The sequence below is a fragment of the Amblyomma americanum genome, chromosome 1, assembly GCF_052857255.1.
Source record: "Amblyomma americanum isolate KBUSLIRL-KWMA chromosome 1, ASM5285725v1, whole genome shotgun sequence".
In the NCBI taxonomy this organism is placed as follows: Eukaryota; Metazoa; Arthropoda; class Arachnida; order Ixodida; family Ixodidae; genus Amblyomma; species Amblyomma americanum.
This window is the reverse complement of record NC_135497.1, coordinates 352,217,232-352,243,669: the sequence shown is the minus strand read 5'-3', so window position 1 is coordinate 352,243,669 and position 26,438 is coordinate 352,217,232. Positions and strand designations below refer to the sequence as shown.

General features: G+C 41.7%; 2 protein-coding genes across 3 annotated transcripts in view; one reads left to right on the top strand and one right to left on the bottom strand.

Moving 5' to 3' along the window:
- The window catches only part of LOC144115573 (sec1 family domain-containing protein 2-like), a 42,619-nt gene extending 38,740 nt beyond the window's left edge, over positions 1-3,879 (bottom strand). For both annotated transcript variants that reach the window (XM_077649998.1, XM_077649999.1), the window contains exons 1-4: positions 3,101-3,879; positions 1,039-1,275; positions 822-932; positions 63-131 (exon numbers count right to left, since the gene is read on the bottom strand). In XM_077649998.1, coding sequence (XP_077506124.1) covers positions 63-131; positions 822-932; positions 1,039-1,275; positions 3,101-3,292 — 609 coding nt within the window. In that variant the 5' untranslated portion in view covers positions 3,293-3,879. The remainder of the gene's footprint in view (positions 1-62; positions 132-821; positions 933-1,038; positions 1,276-3,100) is intronic.
- A 608-nt stretch (positions 3,880-4,487) lies between these two features.
- Positions 4,488-25,723, top strand: RabGGTb (geranylgeranyl transferase type-2 subunit beta). The gene is made up of 10 exons (XM_077649997.1): positions 4,488-4,877; positions 6,398-6,505; positions 9,991-10,188; positions 11,243-11,348; positions 11,910-11,962; positions 14,015-14,125; positions 16,534-16,645; positions 18,719-18,807; positions 18,964-19,038; positions 22,879-25,723. Exons 1-10 carry the CDS (start codon positions 4,875-4,877, stop codon positions 23,020-23,022), a joined length of 999 nt encoding a protein of 332 aa, XP_077506123.1. The 5' UTR covers positions 4,488-4,874; the 3' UTR covers positions 23,023-25,723.
- Positions 25,724-26,438: the final 715 nt, after the last annotated feature.

The following is a 26,438-nucleotide window of genomic DNA, read 5'->3' as shown; positions in this document are numbered from 1 at the left end:
TAGAGCACATTCAACAGAGAAAAAATGATAAAACAAAGAGCATAACATGAATATCAGCCTACCTTCACATTTATTTGCATACTTCTTGTGAAACTTGCCCCCTCAAGGGTTGCACCCACTTGGCTTGTGTTCTTGCATATAGTTGCAATTGGAACATGAAACACATGACAACGTTACCAAACAGCCAAGTGCTACACCCATACAGCCACTAATAGGAAATATGACCTAGTAAAACATGTAAAAACAACTGTAAGTGATTGAAAATGTAACTATATATTATTTATATTTCTAACACAAGAAATATTGGTAGAACAACGAAATGCTGCTCACTGTAACTGTGACTAAAGTTAATGGCTGCAAGCTGCCATTAGACTTACTGTATCCCGCAACCACAATGAATTCAAGTTTTAGGTAATTACACACGAAAATTAAAAATCTTCCTCACAAATGGGCCAGTGGCCATAAAATGCTGCCAATTACTGGCCTAGCTCAGCAAGGCAGCATCAAGCAAAGGGTCAATGGCTAAAATAATGGCATGCGGGATGGTTGCATGGTGACAGGTTTTTTTCACAAATATTTTGGCTTCTCTATTGCAAATAAATCAGAAAAGCAATGCTATTTAACATAACATTTTATCATACTGAATGAACAGCTCTTTGTGTGCAAGGTTTAGATGTAATCAAAAATGGGTGGCACACCTCTGCCTACATACTTTACACTCACAAATTACTAGAGTAATATCAAGTATGATGTGGTTGTGCCATATTTTAGTCACAACAAATGGTGCACAATGGATTGTAAACAGAAAAAAGCTTGCTTACATATTGCTTCTGCAATGGTGGAAAAACATCGTGGAATTGTGGCATCAGAAAGAACTTGGGTGTTACGTTGATAACAGAAAGTGGGACATACATAACTTCTGCAACAAAAGTCTGCAAAGCAACACACAGCAGTTTAGCGTTGTGTGATATCAGAAGTTATTCACATGCATGGAGGTGGCCAAATGTCATTTCCAGAGTTATTTTTTATCATTCTTACCATATTTCCCATCCAGTCAAGAAGTCGTTCCTCAACATCAAGAAAAGCCTGTGGGCTATCTGATGCTTCTGCTGTGCCATACTTTGCCAGAATTTGTGCTGCTGGTGGACATGAAGTGAGAACGTTGACATTCGTGAACACACTTGCTCGCACTATGGCCGAAAGAGTTGACAACGTTTGCTGTGTCAGTGGGGTTGATACGAGGAAAAGGGCTTTTGGTTCCGATGTTGATCCATGCTATAAAACAAGGCAAAAAAACATCATGAGACAGTGTAATTATGGAATGTATGGTACAATTAAGTGAATATCTGCTAATGTAGCAAGTGTAATAAAGCCACATTTCATATGCGGCCAGTATGATAGATCTGCTGCACAGCACTGTTATGAACTACTAGTACCAGTGTACAAAAAGATTTACACAAGCTGGGAGTTACAAAGAAGCCAAACATTCTGAAAATTACTGCACTGGCCTACAGGTGACAGACGGGAACATGCAGACAGGAGTCAAAGGTTTAGAGCCCAGGGCGTTTGCTTCTAAGCCAAACCGTGTGGCTTGTAATGCATCCTTGGCTCGGATGCATTCCTCCTGAAAACCTTCTAAAAATATCCCGTGGAAAATCTCCTTAAGTTGGGAAGATTTTTGGTACTGCCCTCTCCAATGGGTAGGACTTTCACGAATGCTATAGGAGCTCCACTACACAGCATCGAATCAAACCCCCTGGCCTAGAAACTTTTGACAAAGGCTGTACTTTCACTGTTACTTAAGAAGGATGGACCATAAGGCGCATTTCAGCATCAAATATATAGTTGTTTTTTTCAATCCATCCATACATATTGACGACAAGCATCTTCAGCAAATGCGAATATATGCAAAGTTCTTCAGTTTAAATGGCACTTAAAAGTATAATCACTGTGCCATACTGAACGCTGTAGGTAGACGCTGCGAGCTTTCAATCCTGGAAGCACTTCTACTGCGTCACTAAGATATTATGTAGCAATGGGCCTGCATCACAATCCCAGCACTACATATCTTAATTAGCATCATTTTTGCAAACAACAGAATATTTCAGGGTTTGTGAAGATGGTGCCATGTGTTTTAGTATAGTTATATTTAATACAACTTTCACACTTCTACACTCTGTTAACCGGCAAGCGGAAGCAAGAGCTCTGCAAAGTTATGTGCAATGAAAGTTTCACTCAATATGACTATCACACTGGCGATTTTTAAATTAATGTTGCCAGTGCCAAACTCCCTACTGGCCATTCTGATTAACAGCTACCACTTGTGTTCTGTTAGAACCTTACAACACCATGGCTATGCAGCTGTGGATGCCACTGTGGCAACTGCAACCACATGAACACAGTGCCACCCAGAAAGGCAGTAAGTTATGACCAATCATGTCATTACTTTCCGCAAAGCCTGCAACTTGCTCCACGCAGCACTCGATGACATCAGCTGTAGGAATTTGTGATTAGTTTGTGCAAAAGCTTTGCTTACACTACTGCGGCAAAATACTGTAGAAAAATTATGATTTTCTGCAAGCAACAACACTTACAGTGCCTGCAAATCATGAGTGATGGCAATTATGTCGAGAGGGAGGCGGCAAGAGTTGTGTAACGCCAAGAGATTATTTTGGCCTCAAAATGCACCCTTGTGGTTAACATATGCGAAGTGGTACTGATGTGTTAAACACAGTTGAGAGACGGAGTTGTCTGCATATCATGCAAACGCAATTAAGTAATAACGCATCCATACTCACAGGCATGTATCAAATATATGTGCCTATGCATACAGTGCAAGCTGCCCTTTTTCTCTGATTTCTTTTGCATCATCAACCTTGTCAGTGAAGCGCGGTATGTTTGCGTTTGCGACAAAGTAGTAGAAATGGCGCAAGCCGTTTTCTTGGATGCGTTGTAGATCTCCGGTTTCGTTTGTTTGATAGTATATAACTTGACACACCCTGCAGTGTGTACGGTGAAGGCACGCTCTCGGCATTGTACAGCGCTTATTCAAATCCAGCATCACGCAATTCTTGGCAAGAAGGGCTCCACACAGTTATACCTCAAAAAAGCTGAACTCCCTGACGGCGACAGCTCCGGATTCGAAGAGCTTGCTCGCTCCTCCATTCCGATGTAACGCTTCTGCCATAGCGTTGTCCAGGAAAACAACAGCATCCTGACACCTTGGAAAAACTTCTTCCCACAGTCGCTTCACGGGGCCCTCCAACGGCGACCTAAACACGTTCTGGTGCATCGAAATGGGCTGACCGCGCACGCTCTTCCTACGAAGAGGGCAGGCAGTAAGTGTGTGTCGCCCACGAAAACAGATCCTTGCTCCAAAGCCGACAGTTCGCTGCACTAACGTCGGTCATAGACTGAGGCGACGCGAGGGGAATGTGCCCACCAAAAGTAATACTTCAGATTGCAAGATCGAAGATGTCCAAAGTCAATCTGCTGCCAGCTGTCGACACCGCTCACAACACTGCAGCTTCAGTTACAGCCGAGGCTGAAGAGTAGCTGTCAGCTTAGAAGCTTCGTTACGGAATGATAAACTAAAGCTATATTTTTCATTCGTAAGTTACCACTGTCCAGACAGGCGTAATGGTATTGGTGACGTTGAGCTGTAGCAGCTTCGGTGCTGCCGCTGTACTGTCGGCGTCGTCTGGTCGTAGAGTTTTTTACTATTAACTAGAGGGAAAGCTGGCAGCGTTGCGCCTGAACTGCCTGAACCTCCATGGGCGCGCAAAGCATCATGGGGCGATGAGCTTCTTGGTGCGGGACAGTAGGTTTTTTTTATTTAGGAACATAGAGTGGCGTTACTAAAAATCTCACTCCATATCCACAGTGCACTCCGTGCGCAGACGACTTCGGCGTGAAAGTAGTGCTCAAAAGCAATAGTAGCGAAAACGCAACAGCACATTACGTCAATAAAATGTTTTTGTTTTCCAAGATAATGTGAAAAAACTTTCTGAATTGTTGAAGCGACAACATTTTTTTTTTCAAAAACAAATTTATTTTTAAAACTGCGTCTGCTTAATACGAAATATTGGTTTTTGTTGTCTGCAACGCTTGGCCAATAGGAGAGCAAGTAATCGCTTATTTCGAGCAAACTTTGCATTTACATGCTTTTCTGCACGTTTGGTGCATTTTATAGACAGAATATTGAATGATAGGGCATTCTTGATTATCGAACAACGTTTGTCTTTTATTATTTTTGGGCCAAAAGTTGTGGTTCTGCAGTCGGTAGCTCTCCGCCCCATGATTAGATATTTCTAGTACAGGTGGTCTCGCGGAAGCCCCATGCAAACTCCCACAGGCGGGGCGCCAGCTTTCCCTCTTAAGAAACTCTATGGGTCGTATGCTCCCCAAGCGGCCACAATCCAGTTTCAATCCAGCCTGAGATGTCTTCGGTCGACAGCAGTTGATTACAGTCGACTAGCTGTGTGCGCGCAGACGCCCCCTCGAATGTCGCTGTCTGGTCGTTTTTTGCTCGTTCACTGCCAGCCCACTAAACTCTGCGCTTACCTGCGGATATATTGTCGACTGTGGCTCAGGAGCGTAGCTGTAAAACCTATTGCGTTGGGTCATATGGAAGCGAAACGAAGAACACTCATTTAAACTTTTTATGGGCTTCTAAACTGTCACGTGACATCCCTCCTAGCATTTAGCTTTTGCTTTCCACCGTAAGCGCTGCGTTGGAACCGGCCCATTGATATCGAGCAAATATTGCGTTCTGTGTTGTTCGCGCTTACAGCACGTTGGGGGTGTACGCAGCGCAAACAAGGGAAAGTAACTTGTGTTACTGAATTACGTTGTGAACGTTCCTCTGTGTCTAAATGGTGAGGGCAATTTGTTTACGCTTTTTGGCTGTGATATGTCACGATGGTTCAAACCGGCTGTGGAAGAAAGCTCGCAGAAGTTGACCTCTTGGCCAATGTTTCAGTTACATCTCAATGCGCGTTTTCTTGTGTGTTAAAAAAAAGAAAAATGATTATACGACTTAAGTTTGCTGCCTCGCTTAGCTGAGCATGTCGATGCAGGTAGAAGTGCCGATTGTTAAGGCGTCGTTACATACAATGGCGTGGAAACAAAATTGCCCTGTGAAATTAAGAAAAAAAAATTGCACCGGAGAACTCTACTGGGATTCACTGCAGTAAGCTGAGCATGGGGGTCACTCATACCACAGTACGAAGGGAGAAAATCCACAGTGGATATAGCGACCAACTGAGTGGACGGCGTCTGAAGGAGACGTGATTTGCGCCGTGAACTATAACAAAAACATGAAAGAGCCCAGTGGCCAAGTTCGCACAGCTGCCCGTGATTTCCATCCATTTGCTTCCAATATTCGCTGCAGAAAACCCTCATTGACCGATGCAAATGCTGATCATGCAGCACAGTTCGAAAAAAGATGGGTGCTTACTCTTTCCTCGTCCTTTTTTTTTTCGAGGTGGGTGAGGGGGATGCAATATTTGCTACTGTGTTCGCTTACGAGTTCGTTTATTAGCAGAAAAGCCTCTCAGTGGGATGGAGTGAATTGGGCTTTGTGTCAGGAATTAAGCGTGCGGGTATATCAGTGATGGTTTTAGCCGCAATATCTGAACACACCTCGGGCTTGTGTGTACTTGGCGGGAACGTTATTCATGGAGTACTAAAACACTCTTGCTGAACATGTGGGCATTGATGCACACAACACTTCTCTGCATGTTTATTGTTTGCTGAGACCATTTTAACACAAACTGATTGACTTGTTGGTTGCTTAATGCATAGTTGTGCGGCATGCAGCATAGACAAGCAGTGAAGTGAATGCCACTGCAGACAACGAAATGGGGCCAGAAGTCGCTCTTTGTGATCCTGCATTCTTTTATACATTCTTCGCAAACTTTTATAGGCTCCTAAACAAACTGAGACATACCGGTGAACAAAAGTGATTGGTATATTTGCCGAATTCTGCTGTCCTATGCATAATGGGGAGTTACATATTCAGACTAAAGACTGCACTTTCCCTATCATGGCAGCACTCGCACACCCATTCACCATAGGTGACACGAAGGAATAGGGGTGAACGTGGAACAAGATTATTGCTTGAGATGCTTGCAGCTCTGTTGTTGTTTTTTTTCAAAGAAATCTTGCGAAGGAATGTTCCTTGTTTATTTATTTAGAGTGTTGTCAGGCTTTGTCTTCACTACTGTGGCTGGCATCAGATGGACTTTTGGCTGATGGAGTGAGGATATTAGCATTAGTTGTGCTTCCAGTCTTGTAAAACTGAGTCAGAACTGAGTTTCAAGCTTACTGCCACCTACCAAGATAGTTATGCAGAAATAGTGAATACTCAATCCTTAATGCTTCCATTTTTTTCCAGGCAATGCTGGTGAAAGATGTGCATTTACCATCATCACCAAGTCAAGAACTTAATTTGGCAAAACACAAGGAATACTTGGCAAGCTATGGGACAAAAAAAGACGATTATGTAAGCCCCCTGGAAACTGCTATATGTACATTTGCTGCAGTGTGTGACAAATGGTTATTGGCTGTCACATAATGGCTGTCATGTTTGGGCTGAAATTTTTCTTTGGTGTACATGATTTCAAAGTGCTTATTGTATTTTGCATTCAAAATGGCTAATATGACCGTAGTATTTAGAATTTAGAAATGTCATATTTTATTTTGTTAACTTCTGATTGGCATGCTGTCAGAGGTGGACCCCACTTCTGCAGCTTAGGAAGCTATTGGAAATTTTCACGAAATCGATGCCATACTACGGCTCCGCCGTAAACCAATCTAGGAAGGATCAGCACGTAGAACTGTGTCACTTGCTCCATTGGCTCAGTGGTTCACCGGTACATTCAAACGTTATAATTTTACTGCAAAAATATACAGTGCAATCACTGTTACTTGGATGTTAACAGCATATTTCTTGTCAGGCACCTGGCCTATGTTTCTAAGTGGTTGATTTTCCTGGACTAGAAGGGGCTACCAACTGTTGCGTTGATCAGAAAAAAAATTATCTCGGCCTAACTGCCCGCTTCTTCGGGGTCAAATTTCGCACAGAGGTGGCATTTGGCGGTCAGTTTTGTTTTATGTTACATTTGGGTGGAGTACTTGCCTGACGCCCGATTCGGTCAAAATTGGAAATCTCCATCGTCTGTGGCAACAGTGAACTAAAACAGCAAGCTTTTGCAGCAATGATGCCGATAGCGCCATCACACACCCTCCGGATGAACGTGCACTCTACTGTGCAGGGAGGCTGTGGAGAAACATGGAAGAAACGCAAGGTGTGAAGAGGGGGGCAGTTGCGTGCAAACAATGTTTTCTACGCCAAATTTTGATACAGTTGTTGAGAAAGAGCAACCGCTCTCTCCCCTTGCGTTTCGCCGCAGTCTCAACGGTAGCCAATGGCGGAGCGCTCATTCCTCCGGTAGGTGCAGATGGTGCTACCGGTACCACTGCTGTGAAGGCTTGCTGTTTTGGTCCGCTGTCACCGCAGACGATGGAGATTTTCAATTAATTCTGACTGGTGCATGGAAGTAACCAACCGAAATGTAATATAAAACAAAACTTACTGCCAAATGCCATCTTTGTGCGAAATGTGAGACCGAACAAGCGGGTGGTTGGGCAGAGGGATTTTTTTTAGATTTTATCTGAGCGACGCAACAGCCAGTATGTAAACGCTGCTTTAAGAGGCATCAGTGAGTACCCCTTGCACATCAAGTGCGACAGGTTTTTATGCACTACAGTGTCTGCAATTGCACACTTTATTACAGCATGCGTGTACGGTGATATGGGGCTTTGTTATCCACAGGGAGGACGATGGGTGATAAAATGGCATCATTTCGAATTCCATTTCATTGTGTTTCTTTTTGCACTTTGGTTGCTGCAGCTGGAACCAGGTGGATGAATGGCAAGAATCGAATGGAATCGCACGAAAAATTTTTATCATGGCAGCCTTAGATTCATTGCATGCTTTCCATCGACTGCATGCGAACAAACAGATTACAGATACAGTTAATTGCTTCGAGAACAGAGTGCATGTAAGAAAGCGACCTCATTGACCTTGCTTTCCGGCTGTACACAAGATTAGAAATTTGTAGTCATTTTATGTAGCACATGGTTAATAAAATTATTGAATGTGTAAAAAGACACAAAAGAGTGCAGTTTTATCAGTTAAAACTCGTGACAGTGAACGGAAAATGTTTCTGACTTGTTTTCTGTCGTACAGGATGACAAATTGATAATCTGTGTGTCTTGCTTACCTGATCTTTTGGTTCTGTCAGTTCACCCCTTGAACAAAAGTCTTCATCGTCGGCGTTCTGGGTTTAAATTCTCTCCAAAGCACGTGTCAACTGTCTACTGCTTTGCTTTCACGCTGGCTGTTTTTAAATGCTAGACAGCGATTTCTTCCTTGTTTGTCATTTATACCTTTACTACTTCGAGAAAGAGACTGTTTGGCTCACACAAGGTTGTTATCATTGACAAAAAAAATGCGAGATTGTCTTGAAATTTTAAAGCAAGCTTGATTACACTTAGGCTGACCCCGAGAGCAGTCCTCTGTAATGCCACTGTAATGAATTATTTGAGGCATCCTGTCTAAGTTGTGAAAATTGCCACCTGTCTAAGTTGTGAAAATTGCCAATACACAAAGAAATATTGAGGAAGGCTTTGTATAAAGAAAAGCATGCAGTTGCTTAGATTGATCAGTACTGATAGGATTGCAAAACTTAGTGAGTTCGTCTGATGGACTGTGAGTTCATCCAGAAGTGTTTTGCCATTATTCTAGAGTTCAAAATTATGTAAGCCTCTAATGCCGAGCTTTTCCCTGCACATGTTAATTTTGTCTGTATTAAAACTATACACATTTATGTTTTGTGTGTGGCACTATGTTTTTTGTTCTATATTTACTCCTTCACTCAAATGATGCAGGAAGTCATCATTTCTGAATATGAAAAGTGTGGTTAGTGCTTCATGCACTGTGACTTGTTTACTTTATTATTCAAGTGCCTACATATAACTAGAAAGCTTTCTGTAGTCATTTGATGAGTTTCGAGGATTAAATTGTATGAAGCTTGTAAGTAAAGCATGCCAAGATTTCTTTTGCGCTAGCATTTCAAATAGTGAGCTTGTCGTGTGTGGCCTTTCTTCCGTGTGCACGTCGTTTCACACTTTAGTATCCATTATGAATCTATACCAACATGCCCAAGTTTTTACCCTCCTTCAGTGAGGTAATCGCTGATTAAAGCTGTGACAACATTCAGGCTTATTCTCACAGCACTATGCTGTGTGGAGAAGCCCTGTGATGGTGTCATCTTCAGCCAGATTTCCATTGCTTTCGCCTGCGCCTTGCTGTTCCTTGTTGAGTGCTGCCAAGCAGTGCGACGTGGGCTTCACCTTCAGTGGTGTTTGCTTTTTCTTTTGAGCAAGCATTTCTGTGTCGGATATGTACTGTGACTCGATGACGTCGTCATGCAGCCCTTATGCGGTGCTGTGCTGTGTGAAGAAGTTCAAATGCCATTGTTGCTTTAAACAGTGATCCTATCCCCTTTTCACATGCTAGCGCAAAAAAACTTGGCATGTTTTACTAGCAAGTTTCACACGTTTGATTCCTTTAAGCTCCTCTAATTCTAAAACTTGTTCATTTTCCTTTTGCTGCAACAGCAGGTCTCTCTGAGTTTACGTTATAAAGGACTTTGTAGTAGTTTATGGAATGCTGTCTAAAACAAAGTGCTAGTCAGTTATGAAAATCTCTAACAGGTATCTATCAAGCCTTCATTGACGACCAAAGAGATATCTTCGTTTAAATATCATACTCTTTACTGGTGGCTCAAGTCCATCAATTATTTTTCTATTGTGTGTGCTGCTGCTGTGTTTTTTTGTCTGCGTGGAATGATTTTTAAGCATTGTGTGCGTGCAGCTTTGAGGTTCACATTTTCAAGGCCTTTTGTTTACTGCCTTTTACAGGAGTATTGCATCACTGAGCACCTGCGGATGAGTGGCATCTACTGGGGTCTTACGGCCATGGACCTCATGGGCAGCCTGGACTCATTTGATAACGCTGAAATAATCGAGTTCGTGAAGCAGTGTCAATATTCCTGTGGGGGCTTTGGTGCAAGCATTCATCATGACCCTCATTTGCTTTACACACTGAGTGCTGTTCAGGTGAGTAAAAGGTAGTCCAGTAATAGTAGAGAATAGTTAAGAAAACTGGAAATAACAGGATAATTACAGTAGAAAGTGGTGACACTTACTTTAAAATTGAATTTATTTTATATAGAAGATTGTTGCAAGCAGAGGCCAGGCAGTAAACTGTTGTGACACTAGGCCTCTTTGCTGGTACAACCATGGGGAAATATGGCAGCAGTTCAGCAATGTAACATGTAGTACACGTATCATCTCCGCCAAAAGTAACTAGGCAACGAGGTTTGTTTCTTAGACGTATAGAGGAGCACTTCTGGCACACTTTAGACCTTAAAGGGCAAGTGGAGAGGTTTTAAAATTTGACAAGTTTAAAGGGGTCAAATGTGTGAAACTTGCAGGTAAAGCAGGCAAAGTGTTTTCTTTGCTAGGATTTGAAATGGTGACATAATCGCAGAATAAAGCCGCGTCAGCGTTCAGGCTTCTCTGCAGTGTGCAGCGATGGGCAGAGGCTGCAATGGTGACATCACGTAGTGCGGCACTGCATTTCCAGCGAAGAAACTGTTGTTTCAAGAAAGTAAACGAACACTGCTGAAGGTGAAGCCCACGAAGCATTGTTTTGCGGGGTTGGAAAACTCATGGCAGCTCATGGGTGAAGGCAGCGGACGTCTGAAATTTCAGCAACAGTGACGCATATTACTATTATATATTATCCCCGCTGTTGAGGCTCAGTGGTTAGGGTGCTTGGCTACTGAGCCGGAGGACCTGGGTTAGATCCTGACCATGATGGCCGCATTTTGATGGAGGCAAAACACAAAAGGCACTTGTGTATCATGCGATGCCAGCGCACGTTAAAGAACCCCAGGTGTTGTAAATTAATCCACAGCCCTCCACTACAGTGTTCCTCATAGCCCATGTGTCTCTTTGGGACTTTAGACTCCACATTTGCAATGTTCATTATTATCCATTACTTATTATTGTGCATATTGCTGTGTAGCAATAAATAGATTACTGACTAGTAGAAAGTGTAACATGTTTTAGTGTGTGTTTTCCTAAAAGGCTTGTTCTCTTTTTACAGATATTGGCAACATTTGATGCACTGAATACGATTGACATTGACAAAACTGTGAGCTATGTCAAGGAACTTCAGCAAGAAGATGGCAGCTTTTATGGAGATAAATGGGGTAAAGTTGGACCAGTTTCATCTGCATTGGTTTTGCTTCAGCAGCTTGTAGACTTTGTTTACATTTAAAAGAAACTGGAAAATCAAAAGTTTCATGAATTGTGTGTCCGAAACTGCAGTGTGAGCAGTTCTGGCTGCGTGGGAAAGAGTTAAAGGTGTCAATTTATTTGCCAGAATTTGTGCGTTGACATTTTCATGGCATAATTTGGGTCTACGCAGCAAAGGAAGAATGGCATTAGATTTGCACTCCCCTTGGCCTTCTTGGTTTCAGCAGTTTTGTATTTTTGGGAAGGAATCCAGTCTCAACAATTTGTTTATTCTGCATATTAAGTAACCGCAACATAAAAAAGATTTTTGTTGCACTAGGGTACATCATTAAAATATAATTTGCCTTTATTTTATACATTGGCGGTCCTGTTCTTCAACGTAGGTTAGTGTTATGTGGCATACTCAGCATCTGTTGTATGTTACGTAGTGCGTGTAAATTCTTATTTTTTAAAGTAATTTGTTTTGGTTGTTCACTAATTTTGTGTTCTTTTTCTTATCCTTTTTTCTTTTGCAGGTGAAGTTGACACTAGGTTTTCTTTCTGTGCTGTAGCGTGTCTAGCACTTCTGGTAAGCACTTCTTCTTTGTACTGCTTTAGCTTTACCTGCTACCACTTTATGGCAACAGCTTCCTGTGAGGTGGCACTGATTCTTTATGATCATCTGTTATGGGTAGCGGCTCATATGACAGTCTCACTTTATTTTGACCACTTATTTAATGCAGTTCCTGATGTGGCACGGTGTTTTTTTTTAATGTTTTGAACACAATACGAATACTTGAAAGCCGATAGAGTGCAAGGCATTGTTATAGTACTGTTCACATGAAAAAAGTGGCTGGTTAAACAAAGAATTTTTTTTTTCTCTCAAAACCTCACCGTGTATCTCAGATAAAAGATATGAATTTTTATGCATGTATTAATTGCTTTGCATGGCCATTTGGTTTTGGACTGACTGTAAACTTGCTAAACTTGCTTGACATTTGGAGTCGCTGAAAATTTTCGTTTGTGATCAAGAGTTTAAGGTGATTGATTGAAAAAGTTCTTGGAAGGCCCTCTGGCCTATGGCCTTCCAATTTTTCTTCAATCAACTCTGTCCGTAATTTTGGTGTGATAATTTCTTGCAGTGCTGCTAATACGTTTATGTTATGCATACTTTGTTATTGGATCAGTTGCCATCATTGGGGGGAAAAGCTGTTTGCCACATGAAGCAAGTGAACGTAATGCTATAGCTAATTTTTTGTATTGAGTAAGCCCATTTTAGCAGAAAAGGCTGTGCCATTATTTGATGCCCAGAGAGCTGACTTGGTACATTATCTGACTTAGTCCTGTGAAACTCTTTGGGAGCATCAAATGTGGACACATACTGTGTGCAAAAAAGTAAAAAAATACTAATAAAATGCTATTGTGTCTTTGATATCCAGGCCTCTCATATTGTCAGCACCTGATGCTTTTTGAGTAAGGATGTTTTTCAGGAATTGTTTTCTTGGTATGAATAAATCTTTTGTTGAGGAGAACGAAATTCCTATACCATTCAAGTTAACTTCCTTTGCTTCTTTTAAAGTCATATTTACTTTGAGTGGAGTGTACTGCAGCTATTTCTGGGAGCATTTTGCAGGCATAGCTGTGGGAGGAGGTTTCTCTTAGGTTTTCGGTGGTTGTGGTGTTACATAGTGGTAGTAGTAATACGAGGCTTTATTCAGGCACAACAATTAGGCACCTAAGATGTCGAAGGCCTGCTGCACGAGCAAGCTCTGTTCGTCTTCACCTTCAGCTCCAAGCCAGTTCAGCCAGGTCCCGACACTGTGGAAGGGGTAGGAAAGAAACCCGAGATTACAGTGTATTGGGAGAAAAAGAAAAGTGGAGAGTGCTGCATGAGCTGTGAATTAGTTCCTGCAGCATTCTATGCAAGGTGTTCTGTATATTGTGCCACAGTGCTGATCTGCAGTGTGATCTCATGCGCGGTTCAAATTTGTAGTCATCAGGCCCCGCAAGAGGCATTAACAACGATTACTGCATGTGGCTTTGCCTCATGCATGGAATAGAAAGTGTGCAGTTGTGTTTCTGGCTGCACTGTGACACTAAGGCCTCTCAGTCTTCTGATGATTGAGCATTGTCAAAATAGAATCTAGACATCTGAATGAAGCTGGCAAATGGAATTAATTTTTTTTGTTTTGCAGGTATCAGAATATTCCTGCCTTGTAGGTTGCTTTCCTGAAAGTACGTATTGCTGTTTGAAGGCATACAGAATAGAGAATTCTCCTGTTTTCATGCAGTATCTTGCAGCAATAGTGTTGTTAGCAGTGTCATCGTGACAGCAGCAGCAGCAGTATTAGCTGTTTGTTGTAACAAAAAACTCAGTGGTTCATAATCACGGGATCACCTTAGCATTCCTGCTTTCATCCGCTTGTTAGCAGCAGTGTGCTATCTGTGGTTGTGGTTTAGGTAGGCATGGGTGACGTGGGCCAGCAGTAGGCCCTATCAGTGGGTGCAGTGCAATTGCTGTCACCATTTTGCCTTGGATTAGGAAGAAAAGCGTGGCATTTTTTGTTAGGTCTATTGCATGGCTCTTGTGTACACTTTTGTGGCTCTAACTGATGTTGCTTTTTGTTATTTTTCTCTGCAGAACAAACTACATGCCATCAATATAGAAAAGGCAGTTGAATTCGTTGTGTCGTGCATGAACTTTGATGGTGGTTTTGGCTGCAGGCCAGGCTCAGAAACACATTCAGGCCAAGTAAGTATCCAAGAATTTGCATTTAGGCTCATTTTGTACAGCTGTATCTGAAAGACATTTGTGTTTGAATGAGCTTTAGTAACATGAAACGAATGTGGCTAGAATAAATTGGAAGCTTTTGTGGCCTAGGAGTGCGTAGTGTTGGAATTTGTGTTTCTTTATATTCTCATCACAGTAGTTGCATGCTAAAATGGAACCCATTATATTTAAAAGAAAATAGTTTTATTGGGTGTGGGGGCCACTATATTATAAGTGCATAGAGCCTTTTGCGGCCTACTCATTCAGCGATAGGGGACAGTGGAGCAAGTGTGTCATGAGACGTATGCCATTGTTTTGACTCTCTGTGAACATCATTGCAGTAACTGTTTTAGTTTGTTCTTAATACAGTTTTGAATGAACTTCACTGAAACATTGTACTGTTCTGAGTTTCTGATTAACAATACTGGTTCACTGTATTGTAATGTAACTACTTGCAGTGCTGGAATACCGAATACATTGCAGGTATTTTTGATCGTGGAACTGTGCAATGACATGTTGCTAAAGTCCAACAACGTGAATGGAAATATCACTTACAGGGCATTTTCTCAGCCAGATTGTTGAGTGCTTATTTCAGCACAAACATTGCTTCTCACATAGCAGCAGTCATGCACGGTTAGAGCACTGATAATTGAAGGCAGTTAAAAATGGACAAAAAACAAAAACCCCTGCAGCTTGCTTAGACCCATTGATGCTTTGTTTTGGCCAGCCTCTCTCTCATTAGCGGGAGAGAAGGTGCACCTTATCAGAAGCTTCAGTAACCTGGGGGGACAACGGCCAACAAAAGAGAATGCATGCTTGCAGCCAGTTCCCATTTAACGACTAAAACCGCAACAGACACAGGACGGAGGAAGGCGACAACACAGGGCAGTACTTGCAACTAAAAATTTATTGAAAAACATCATGGCTTTTATAGAAGATCGCACGTGATCACATGTGCGATCCTCTACAAAAGCCATGATGTTTTTCAATAAATTTTACGTGATCATATGTGCGATCTTCTACGAAAGCCATGATGTTTTTCAATAAATTTTTAGTTGCAAGTACTGCCCTGTGTTGTCACCTGCCTCCGTCCTGTGTCTGTTGCAGTTTTAGTCATTATGTCTCACCAACTGGCCTACAACTTTACTCTCCTTAGCAGTTCCAATTTTATCCTCATTATCCTCATCCATCATGCATGATACTGACCCTTGAGGCTGTCTTGTGCAAGTGCCCTTAATGATTGCAATTGAGAGACATTTCCGAGCTGGCAATCGTTAATTACACTTCCCAGTCTATAGAGAAGTTGAATGAAGTTCTTTTGGTACCTTTAGATTTTTTTTATATTATAGTGTAAATCATAGGTCAGGTCTGCACCTTCAGAGACATTGATCATAAAAGGTAGGCTTTAATGTATTTTTAAAGAACAGCGTGAAGCTAAAGAAAAGACACCTAGCGGCATGGAAGAAAAGCACCCTTTTCAGTTAACAAAACTGTGCAGTGCTACCTCTATGCCAGTGCTTGCAAATCCCTTGTATAATATGCTTTAGACAGAGTAATTGGGCGTGATTGTAGCTGCTGTAGTGCGATGGCAGCTTCTACAAAGTCAATTGTTGCTGAATTGGCAGCTACTGATTTGGATACAAAGATGACAAAGCTTAGAATTTTGTTTGGTTGAAAGGTTTGAATTTCCTTCCTGTTGTAGTACACTGAAAAAAAAAAAAAAAAGTGTTGAAATAAGGAAATGGAAAGTGCAAGCCAAGGCTTTGGTCTTGCTTGGCCTCTTTTGAACTTTGTGAGCTGTGTTCTAAAGGTTCTTTTTATAATGTGTTTGCAAAACATTTATTTTTTGTTTGCTTCGCTTTAATTACACTGTGTCCAAGACATCAGTGAAAATTTTCCCATATGATTTCTTTGGGTGGTGCTAGCAATAAAATCTGCTGTGTTAAAATGCTCCAGCAGAAGCATGGTGACATCGTGGAGTGCCTTTCACTGCAGCAAGGCATCTTTCTTGTGTGATGCATCACGCTAAAGTTTTTTGATTGTTGTCAGTTCAATTAAATGTTTTTTTTTGTACATGCAGTTAAATTAAGACCGGAATGCTAAAGGTGCACGAATGTGTATTCATATTTTTGGAATATCACATTCATTTATGCTTGAAAATTGTGGTTGCTTAGTTTTCAGTCATAGTTCAAAGCTTTGGGGGCAGAAGTTAGTGATTCATTTAAGATTTCAGGTGCAACTTGTTCTGTGAAAACATCAAAAAGGCCTGCTGGGTCACAATGCCATCACATTTGAAAAAAATTTTATCTTTTCTTTGAGATGCTCTAGAGCTTATCGCACACAAACCCTGCGCTTATATGCAAGAAGTAATGTGTGTTACTTGTCCACAGATATATTGCTGCCTTGGAACACTCTCCATACTTGGTCGGCTTCATCACATCAATGCCGACCTTCTTGGTTGGTGGCTGTGTGAAAGGCAGTTGCCCTCTGGTGGTCTGAATGGTAACTTGCTCACCTGGGTTTATTCTGTCTCTGCTTGGCATAGATTACTTGTTTCGAGGGTCCCAAGAAATGTTAGTATGCTTTCCTGCCTCTTGTAATTCTGGGAATTTCCATCAGTTCTGTCGCTGTTGGCATGATCAAATTAGTGAAAGTAAGTTATCCATGCGGAGGGAGGCAGTTAGTCAACAGCAAACTCTTCTCTGGGAATGCAGTTCAAAATTACTATTGTGCCTACCTACATATTCCACTGTGATCTCATGTCGTGCTTTGAATTGGTAGGAACACGATATTAAGGTATATGTTTTCCAAAAGCAGAACCTGCATAACAAACTGTTACCAGTCACAAATTGGAAGTAAGAGTGGACTGGATTAAATTAAAAATGTGTTGTTAGAAGGGCCATAGCAATTTACTATTGCTGAGCCATGCTGGAACATCTGCATATGCAAATGTATTCATTTAGGCTCATTTGCCTCTGCAAAAGTTAGTTAGCCAGAATGCTCCAGTTGAATATTTGGTGTTAACCAAATTTTTTTGCGCATGTGCGAAACTAAACAATGACCTTTGACCTGTTCATCTTAAAGGGCAGCTACTCATAAATAGTGAGATGGTTTCAGATCTTCTATACTAGTTAATAGCTTGCCTTTAGTTTCTTTCTTGTGGCCAAATGGTTGTAACACAATGGGTTGCATTGCTGTCGGGAGTGCTGGGTTGGTGGCTGCAGCAACTGCCAGGTGGCAGTGGCAAAGCGAGACACATTGGTTATTGGGGTGCTGTCGCCACTGCTATTTTCTGGAAACTATAACTGTCGGCTGGGCTGCAGCAGCAACATAGCATATTCATCTGTAGCTACAACTCCTGCCATCATGTTGTACCCAGCTTTGGGCTCATAATATATAAATGGTTATATGCATTACTTATTTCATATCTAAAATTCAGAAATATTGTGAATTCTCTTTTACTGCAAACAAAATTTCTGTTTGAATTCACAAATATTTTGCACTGATTTGACTGTTGTTTTTAACTTCAGAATTGATTAGTTTTTTTTTTGTTCAAGCCAGAATGGTAACTGCCTTATTTGGGTTTTTAGATTATATTGCTGTCAATTTTCCTTGAGATCAAATGCACATTTCAAAGGCCGGAAAACGCTAATGAGGTTATTAAAGCCCAAGGCTGCTTGCGCCTCCTCTGGGCAGTAGCTCAGCCATTGTGCAGCTGGTGGTGAATGGGCTGACCTGAGGACCTCTTGTTCCAAGGTGCTGTCTAGGTGGGAACTGGAGGAGGTGCACAGTGCATATTTACTGAATATTTTGTTGTTCAGGGCAGCAAGTATAAATGCTGCCTTTCAGAAACCACATTAATGCCTAGCTTATGGTCAGATTTTACATGCGATTGCATTTTACAGCGGGGTTTCTTTTATGGCATACTTTGGTGCGGTGCATGCCTTTATTTTACACAATGAATTCTAGTATGGTGTTTCTGTGCATTACAAAAAACGATTTTGTAGCTGAAGTCATGGTGATGTCAGTTCCTAGGGGAATGAGCTGTAGAGACCTTCCTGGTGATAACCATTTCTGGCAGCAGATGATGCCACCCTTCTCTTTGTTGAATTCTGCATTTAAGCTCAGCATAATCGTAGTGAGCATTCTACATGTATTTTCAAGAAAATAGGCTACAACCATTTCAAAACATATTAGACAAAACCCCTTTGAAGCTAAATGCAATGTGTACACGAGATTTCAGCATGAATGAGCGAGCTGTTGGCTTAGTCGGCTGTGTTTCTATCTGTCTTCCTGAATGGTGCAACATTTTGCACTTCACCGGGGGATTGCACCTCTTCAGTTCTGCTAAAGACTCTTGCTTATTTGTAGCAACATTAGGTTGCATCTGTCTTGAACTGGCATTAGGCCCTGTGGCATAGCTTTTGCAACTATGAAATGTCATTGAAAGCAAACTGGACGTACCTAAATTATATTTTATCTGTTAATGCTCTGAAGTGCTACTTAACCATGCTTGATCTAAAGGATAAAAAATTACTTGGCACCAAGCTAATTATTGTGTCCATGTCATTCTAGGTCGGCCTGAAAAACTTCCAGATGTGTGCTACTCTTGGTGGGTGCTTGCCTCCTTGAAGATTATTGGCAGGCTTCACTGGATAGACAAGGTAGGCACTAGCTGGAACGTTTGGTGATTGATTCTGAACAGCAGAATTCCACTGTGTTTTGACATGGTTCCCTGAGCGGATGCCATTTGTGTGTATGGGTTTGTTGATATAGAGATTATGATCAGTTCTTGAAGTTCCTTTATGTGGTTTTTCCAGGAGAAGCTTCAAAACTTCATACTGGCATCTCAAGATGAAGAGACTGGCGGCTTCGGAGACCGACCGGGAGACATGGTTGGTGCTTTTTGCCTTCTCTCTGGACCTTTAATGTTGACGGCAAGACATAGGTACTCTGAGAATTCATTGATTAGCTCCTGGATTATTTTCTTCAGTATTGAAAGGTTTTCACGTCCGTTAGCCTTGTCATGGAATGCCAGCATGCTAAAGCGTCAACTTTTAAAAGTTGTGCACAGCTTGTCATCACAGAACGTCGGAATGCAAAAACGCAGTGCATTTAGTGTGAACAGGTTAGGGAGAGTGGCCAGCATACTTGTACAAAATTTTCACATTTCTGCCAAGTTCTTGTCGCTTCATCACCTTCTATTTACTATCGCTGGACAGTGCACAAAGCTGAGGCAGAATGAGGCAAAAGAACATTTGAGCAGCTTTAGCCATTGAAGTTTCTTGGTGGTTGTTAGAAGCTTAGCCAGTTGCATTGTTGGCTAAATCCTTTGAGGGTGAGCAGAAAGCAGCGCACAGAGCACAAGAATAGAGAGAAAATGCCCTACGTTGGAGAGAGGACATCAGATGGGGTCCAACAAGAGCCCTTGCCTCTGATGCATGTGCTTAGAGCTGTGTGGTCTTTCTGCTTAAGTGCAGCCATACTTGATAGGATATGTTAGCTGATGTTATGTGCCATCTGCAATGGTGCACCATATATGGATGCGTGGACAACGAATGGTCCATGGTGTTGTTTGAGCCATTGTGAAGAAATGCATATAAACTTCAATAGCCTGATGTATTGCCAAAGTAAACTTCAATAAATGATAGATTACACCAGGTCGCTAAAAAACACAGTGTTATCTTTGCAATTTCTGTATAAATTCAAAAACATGCTTAGATATAATTTACAAAAATGCAAAAAAAAAATAAGCAAAACTTTTGATGCAAGCAAAAGCTACTCTGTCGGAGATGATTGTTGTACAGTTGAACCTCGTTGTAACGAAGTTGAAGGGCAACCACTATGGCAATTACTTCGTTATAACCGTAGCTTCATTATAGCCTGTGTTGACCACCAAGCTTCCAAAAGGAATTGTCATTCCTTTGTTGTATCCGTTAGTTCATTATAAACTGGTTAATTATAACAAGGTGGTGGTGGTAAAACTTTACTGGATGCACTGGGGCGGGTTTTAGAGGAGAGGGGGGGTTTCACCGCTCCCTTGCCTGGGTGATTTTACTATTTCTTTGGTTACCTGTTGGGTAAAGTTTACTGGATACTTGTTACATGCTGACTCAGATTTCAATTTGTACTGTAGGGCAGTCATTTGAATGAGTATCTTGCTTGTATTGTGCACTCTCAGAAACAGTGTAACCTTAGCTTTGCCTCTGCCACTTTAAAAGTGTTTGCAGCATTAAATATGAAAATGGCAAAAGGATACCCGCTGGAAACACTGGTGATGTTTGTACATTTGAAACTGCACATACTTGTTTGAAGTGTAGATGTAGGATACCGGTTTGGAATGTCTTATCAGTGGGTGCAAATGTATGAGGTGGTGTTTTACCTTACAGCTGTTACAGTGCCCTGTATGTAAGCATTTGAAGAGTTATTTTCAAGGGGTGGAATGAAGGAACTTCAGGGGCATCACTGCATTTTGGCATAGCAATTGGTAATCATCGATGACTACGTGGCCTACCACATCATATATTTATTAAGTAATCTCACAAGCACTTGGGGATTTGCTCTTTTATGGCGGTTGTACGTTTTGTGTAGCAGAGCAGTTTGATTTGGTCGCATTTAATTTAATTTAAATTCCATGAAATAGCTTGCATATGAAGGAGGCCAAAAGCCATTGGATCTAGGTAAGCACGGGGGATGTTTTTATTCTTATTTGTGGTGTTGATCAATTGGAAATTACAGTGTAATCAGTCTTTTACCTGAAAAAAAAAATTGATTAGAAAATACAAGGAAAAAACAACCGCATGCCGCCGGTGGGATCCGAACCCATGATCTCCCCATTTTGCGTACGGTGTTCCACCAACTGTGTTTTGGTGGCAGCTTCCAGTCATCTGCTTTCCAGTGTACTTGTGTTGCGTGTAGCTTAATCTCGGGCATGCTCAACGGCACCATTGCCAACCATAGTGGCAGACATGGAATGTCCTGACTTACCACAAGTGCCACCTGGAGTGAGATCAAACAGTGTGGGCAGAAGCTGTGAAGGAACCCTCTTATGCTACATGTGGCATCAAGATTGCCAGAACAGAGGCCCTCATAGGGAAATGAGGGGCTCGTTAATACATGCATATGAAGGAGGCCAATAACCGTTGAACCTGGTCATGACAACACCTTTGTTGCAGAGGCTCTCGATGGCTGTCTCTGATTTTGTTTTATGCTAGACTTATCAGGACTGTGTGCACTTTTTCTGTGTGCTGACAGCTGACTCTATAAGGAAAGAGCAATTGCATTTATATTGCCGCAAATGCGAGGTTCTTTAACACATTCACTGCGGCAGCAGTTTTTGTAGCTCTAATCTCTTTGCATCGTGGACCACCAGTGGGCCACTCTTAAAGGTACCACCGAATGGAATTTAAGCACCCAATTTTTTTTGCTGCATGGAAAAATTTCTGTCAAAGGTGCTCAGTTTCACAATGGTTTCATTGGAAACACTGTAGAAGGTTTTTACTGAGAATTTTTCAATTGATGGATGTGCTTGTTCTTAATGTATTCCAATGCTGGAAACCATGGTCAGTGACCACGATGGTGATTGCATGGCGGCAAAAGTGGTGAACTAAAAACTAATATTGTCTCTGCTGTTAGATATTAATAAAATAGCTTAAGTTAAGAGTAGCACTCATTTGAGTTTCCACACCTACAGCTGCCACAGCACAATGGCGTACGCCTCGTTGAAGACAATTTTAGTGGATCATGGTTACCACTTCAGCAAAGAAATGCAAAGTACTGCGGTGCCACCTAGTTTCAAAAGCTCAAAGTACTTCATCGGTTATGTGAAGGAAGTGTTGCTTTTAGAGGGTGTAAACTGTAATAAAAAGTGATTTGTACTCCAGAAAGAAAAAAACACTTATGCATTTAACAGCATATCAGTTATATTTTACTGAGATGTAGTCTCTTGATGGGAGGCATTGATAATAGCAAGCTTTTCACTGTGAGGTGCACCTTCAGTAATTCTCATTTCCTTATAGCGCAGTGCTCGATTTGTACAACATGGGGCAAAATCCTTTCATGTCCACCGAAATCTCATGACACATTTTGGTTACTTGTCGGTCTATTTCTTGGGTGTGGCATGACCTACCAGTGAGCCAGTGACCAAGCAAGCTTCTTTGAACCGAGAATAGATGGCAATAGCAACCTGGCATGTGTGCTTTTTGCAGGCTGCTTGAAAAATCTGACGGTCTCATGGCTTCATTACATAACTCAGTATTCAAGGCTGTGCAGCTTGAGTTCATCACGTGACCCACTGGCGACCCATGCTGCAGTGATTATGTTAAGCTAAACTAGTGGGTGCTGTTCAGAAATTGCACAATCTTCGACAGCAGCGATTTTAATGGAGCAGTGCATTATCTCTATCATTTCTTCGTGCCAGGGCAGGCTGAAATTTTTTTCCATACAAAGTGAATGTTGTGATTATTGAGCTTTGTTACGAGCTGTTATCGTGACAAATGGGTTGCAGACAAAACTATTGCAAACACTCCATGAGCATGTGATTTTGCAGTAAGACAGACCGTGTGCTTCATGTTCAACTTGAAATATGATTGTTCGCATAGCAGTCAGTTGATGTGATTTGTTATATTCTATGCCTTGTTCGGAAAGCAACGATATGTGATAGGTTAGGCATGGTCATCAGATGGAAGTTGAGATATATGTAACCCTGCACTGTGCACTTTCATTTTTCTTGACAGGTGGATCCATTCCATACCTTGTTTGGCTTGGCGGGATTGTCCCTGCTAGGAGATGAAAGGCTGAAGCCTGTGAATCCAGTGTTCTGCATGTCTGAGGAAGTTGTAGCAAGGCTTGGTGTGAGGCACCAGTTACTGTCTTTGTGATGTGGACCTGAAGTACTGATAGCAGGTCATCTGAGCTTTCATTGTGGCACATCATTCATGTTGCTTTCATGAGCAGCCATTTGTTGTTGGAGCTGTGAAGGCAAGTGCATTGCCTGCTTGTTGAGAGAAGTTGATGTGATTGTTGAGTCAAAGATTTATCATTGCCTTTTTTTTTTGGCAAGAACCCTGTTTACTGTGTATCATGTACTGTATCAGGGCGACTCTAAATTTTTCTATTTTTGTTGAAGGTAACAAGGTTTAATTATTGCACCCTCAGTGCCTTTCCATAATTACTGAGGGGGTAAGCATGATGACATGAAGAATGCACTATTTAAACAATATCAGCAGAAATATATGCAGTTATAAAACTTAGTGCGTGAAGAAATAACTATGGAATAAATATGAGAGAAAAAAAGTTTAAAATATAGCTTATAAATTCATACGATACTTTGGAAGCATTTAAAACCATTTCTTAGTGAAAAAATAAATGAGCAAATAACAATTGAAAATACAACCAAATGCCATCGCATTTAAAGCCATTGAGATTAGTTAGTTATAATATCTAAGACTACACAAATCAGTGGCACACTGACGAATGTGGGTGATTCTGCTTATGGCAGGTTTTCAGGTGAAATGAATTGAAATATATGTGTCACTGTTTTGCGTCAAAATGTGAGTCTTCTGCACATTGCTAAATTGATGTGTTGTAAAATAATAACAATAATAGCAAAACTAAGAAGAGTTGCGACGGTACTAATTGTGACTGTATAAGTGGTGAGATTACAGAGGCAAGATATTTTTAGATAGTGTGCATTGTGCTCTGTGAAATTATCTTTTATATACTGCTGTTTTTTGTTTTTATTGTTGGAGTACGACTTGTTGCAAGGTTTCGATGTGGAATGATCCTCATTATTTTTTAAGCATGAGTCAGGCATTACCAGCTATCTGGCTTGAGAAAACTTGCAGTTTTTTTTTTTTTCATCTATGGGGTTTCCGTCATCTTAAGTTTGCATATAGACTTTAGAAACATGCTGCAATGACCAATGCTACTGCAAAACATTTGCTGTAGTGGAATTTTTAGTGTCTCAGCATGTTACCCAGAAGATGCATGCAATGTTACTGGTCTTTGAAAAGTAGTGCAAAAAGCAGCTTGAAATCAGAAATTCTCTGAGGTTAGTTGCATATGCTATATATTTTAGGCATACAAAAAGCAAGCACGAAGCAAAAAATGCAATTTCTGGCATGATTATTCCTGAATCCCATTGGATTGCTCTTTTTTTGAGCCCTGCAGTGGAAGTAGCAAAGTGTCACAAAAAGTGTGCCAAAAGTGTCAAATAAAAGATGACAATTTCAATGCAAAGATGGGAACAAGAACATCTCAGTGAAGAGAACTGAAGTACTAGCAGAGTTGCTTTTCAGTTTGAAGGTTTTTTGGGCTGATGTTGGAGACAGTAACTACCGTATTTACACGGTTGTAAGTCTACTCGAATGTAAGTCTACCCCCTAAATCACATTTCAGGAAAAAAGAAAACAAAAAAACTTGGAGGTCGTTTATGCTTGGCCTTTAATAAAAGAACACGATAGCACTGTCCTGCGGCCTCCACTTATCGCCAGCCGCTCTCGGCTGCCATGCGCGGGCGCGCCCGTGGGCACATTCCGAAACGGAAATGTATTAGTAGTCACTGGACTACTCATCCACACTTGCGCCACCATTCTCAGTAGCGCTGCTGTCATGATCGCTGCTGCGGTCCCACAGCTCGTCATTCTAAAATCGTCGTGCAGAGAAATCCCACGCTTCGCAAACAGCTACATCACGACATCGCGTGGAACAGTTGAAAATTCTGCCCCGCTGCAGCTGCCACACCTGTATCACCCGTTAGAAATGTCGAACTTGGGGCTGGGCGCAGTTGTTTGTTTCTTCGGCGTAAAGAATGACAGCCATCTCGAATGTAGCTGTGAATGAGCGCCAGTTGCTTACCGGATCCGGAGCACAAATGACGACTGACAAAGCACTACATTAAAAACTTGTGAAACGCGGCCGTCCGTTGTCAAAATGCGTCAGAGCCGAAGAGAAACTCCGCGTGAGCGGCGTCGACTCTTCCGTCAGCTACCGATACTCCCCGGCGCCGCTGTGGTTCCGAGCGGCAGTGCCGCCGCGATTGGAACCGCGGCCCTTCCATCAACTATTGACGCTCCCTTGAGCGCCGAGTGCGTGGTTGAAAGTAAACAAAAAATACTTGGACGACGCCTATTAAAAGTAGATCGCGAATGCGTCAGCGGCCACGTGTGGGGAGTAAGCTGGTGCCGGTTTGCTGCTTATCGACAGCCACCATCGGCCTCCTCGCGCGGGGTGGGGATGCCAGTTCTGCACGTTGACATAGCAGCTGCCCAAGGCCAGCACCAAGTGCGATTCGACGGAGCCACGCAGCAAAAATGCAACCATGCTGTAACATGCCTGATATCTCGTTTGTCTCACCTTTATTTATGGTGCGATGCTTTGGTTTTGATTTTAAGTCGACCCCCCACTTCGAATATGCAAATTTTGAAAAATAGGTTGACTTACAACCGTGTAAACACAGTATGTTTGTGTGCTCTCCAGTGTCACTTTTGTAGCCCGACACAACCCATGTCATTGATTATATGACCCATTTAAATGGCATCATTAATTGTCTTGTGGCCTATTAAATCCTTCACACATATACTATAGGGCTCTTCGTTTTTGGGGGGCAAAACTGGTTTCACTCGGTTTTTGCACCACGAGCAGATTTCTGAAAAAGTGTGTTGAGCCCGATTTTTACCCAAAAAAGTAGATTTTCTCTTTGCACAAAGCTGAAGGCACCGCACAGAAAATAGTGGGCGTCTTGCGCTTATTCTAGAACGCCGTTTTCATTTAATTGTTGACATTTTTAAACACCTTACATCAGAGTGCTACCCGCTCTAATGATGCCTTGCTCCAAGGCAGTTGAGCACTTCAAGTGGTCACTGTGATGTTGAATGCCCTTGTAGTACACAATCAAAGGCAGGCAGTTCCAGCAGGGACATAGAAGTGCTACACAAGGTTATGGTAATGTATGCGATGGAATAATTGTAATATATGAGAAAACATATCTGACTTGGTTAGCTGTTTTATGGTGTAGGCTGCCATATGCCATGAATTCCGGTGTGCAGTCTATGAGCTATGCATGTCTAAAAGTTCAAAATTTTGGTCTTTGCGGACTATCTGTAGGTGCAAGCTGTACAGCAATTTTTTTTTTTCAATATCGCTAAATGTAGCACGAAATGCCAAGCACGATTCTGTGTAGTTGGTGCGGAGTATACATAGGGCTCTTCATTTTTGTGTAAAACCAGATTTTGCCTAATCTTTACATCCTGAGCTAATTTCTTAACAACTGAGTTAAACCTGAGTTCTACCCAAA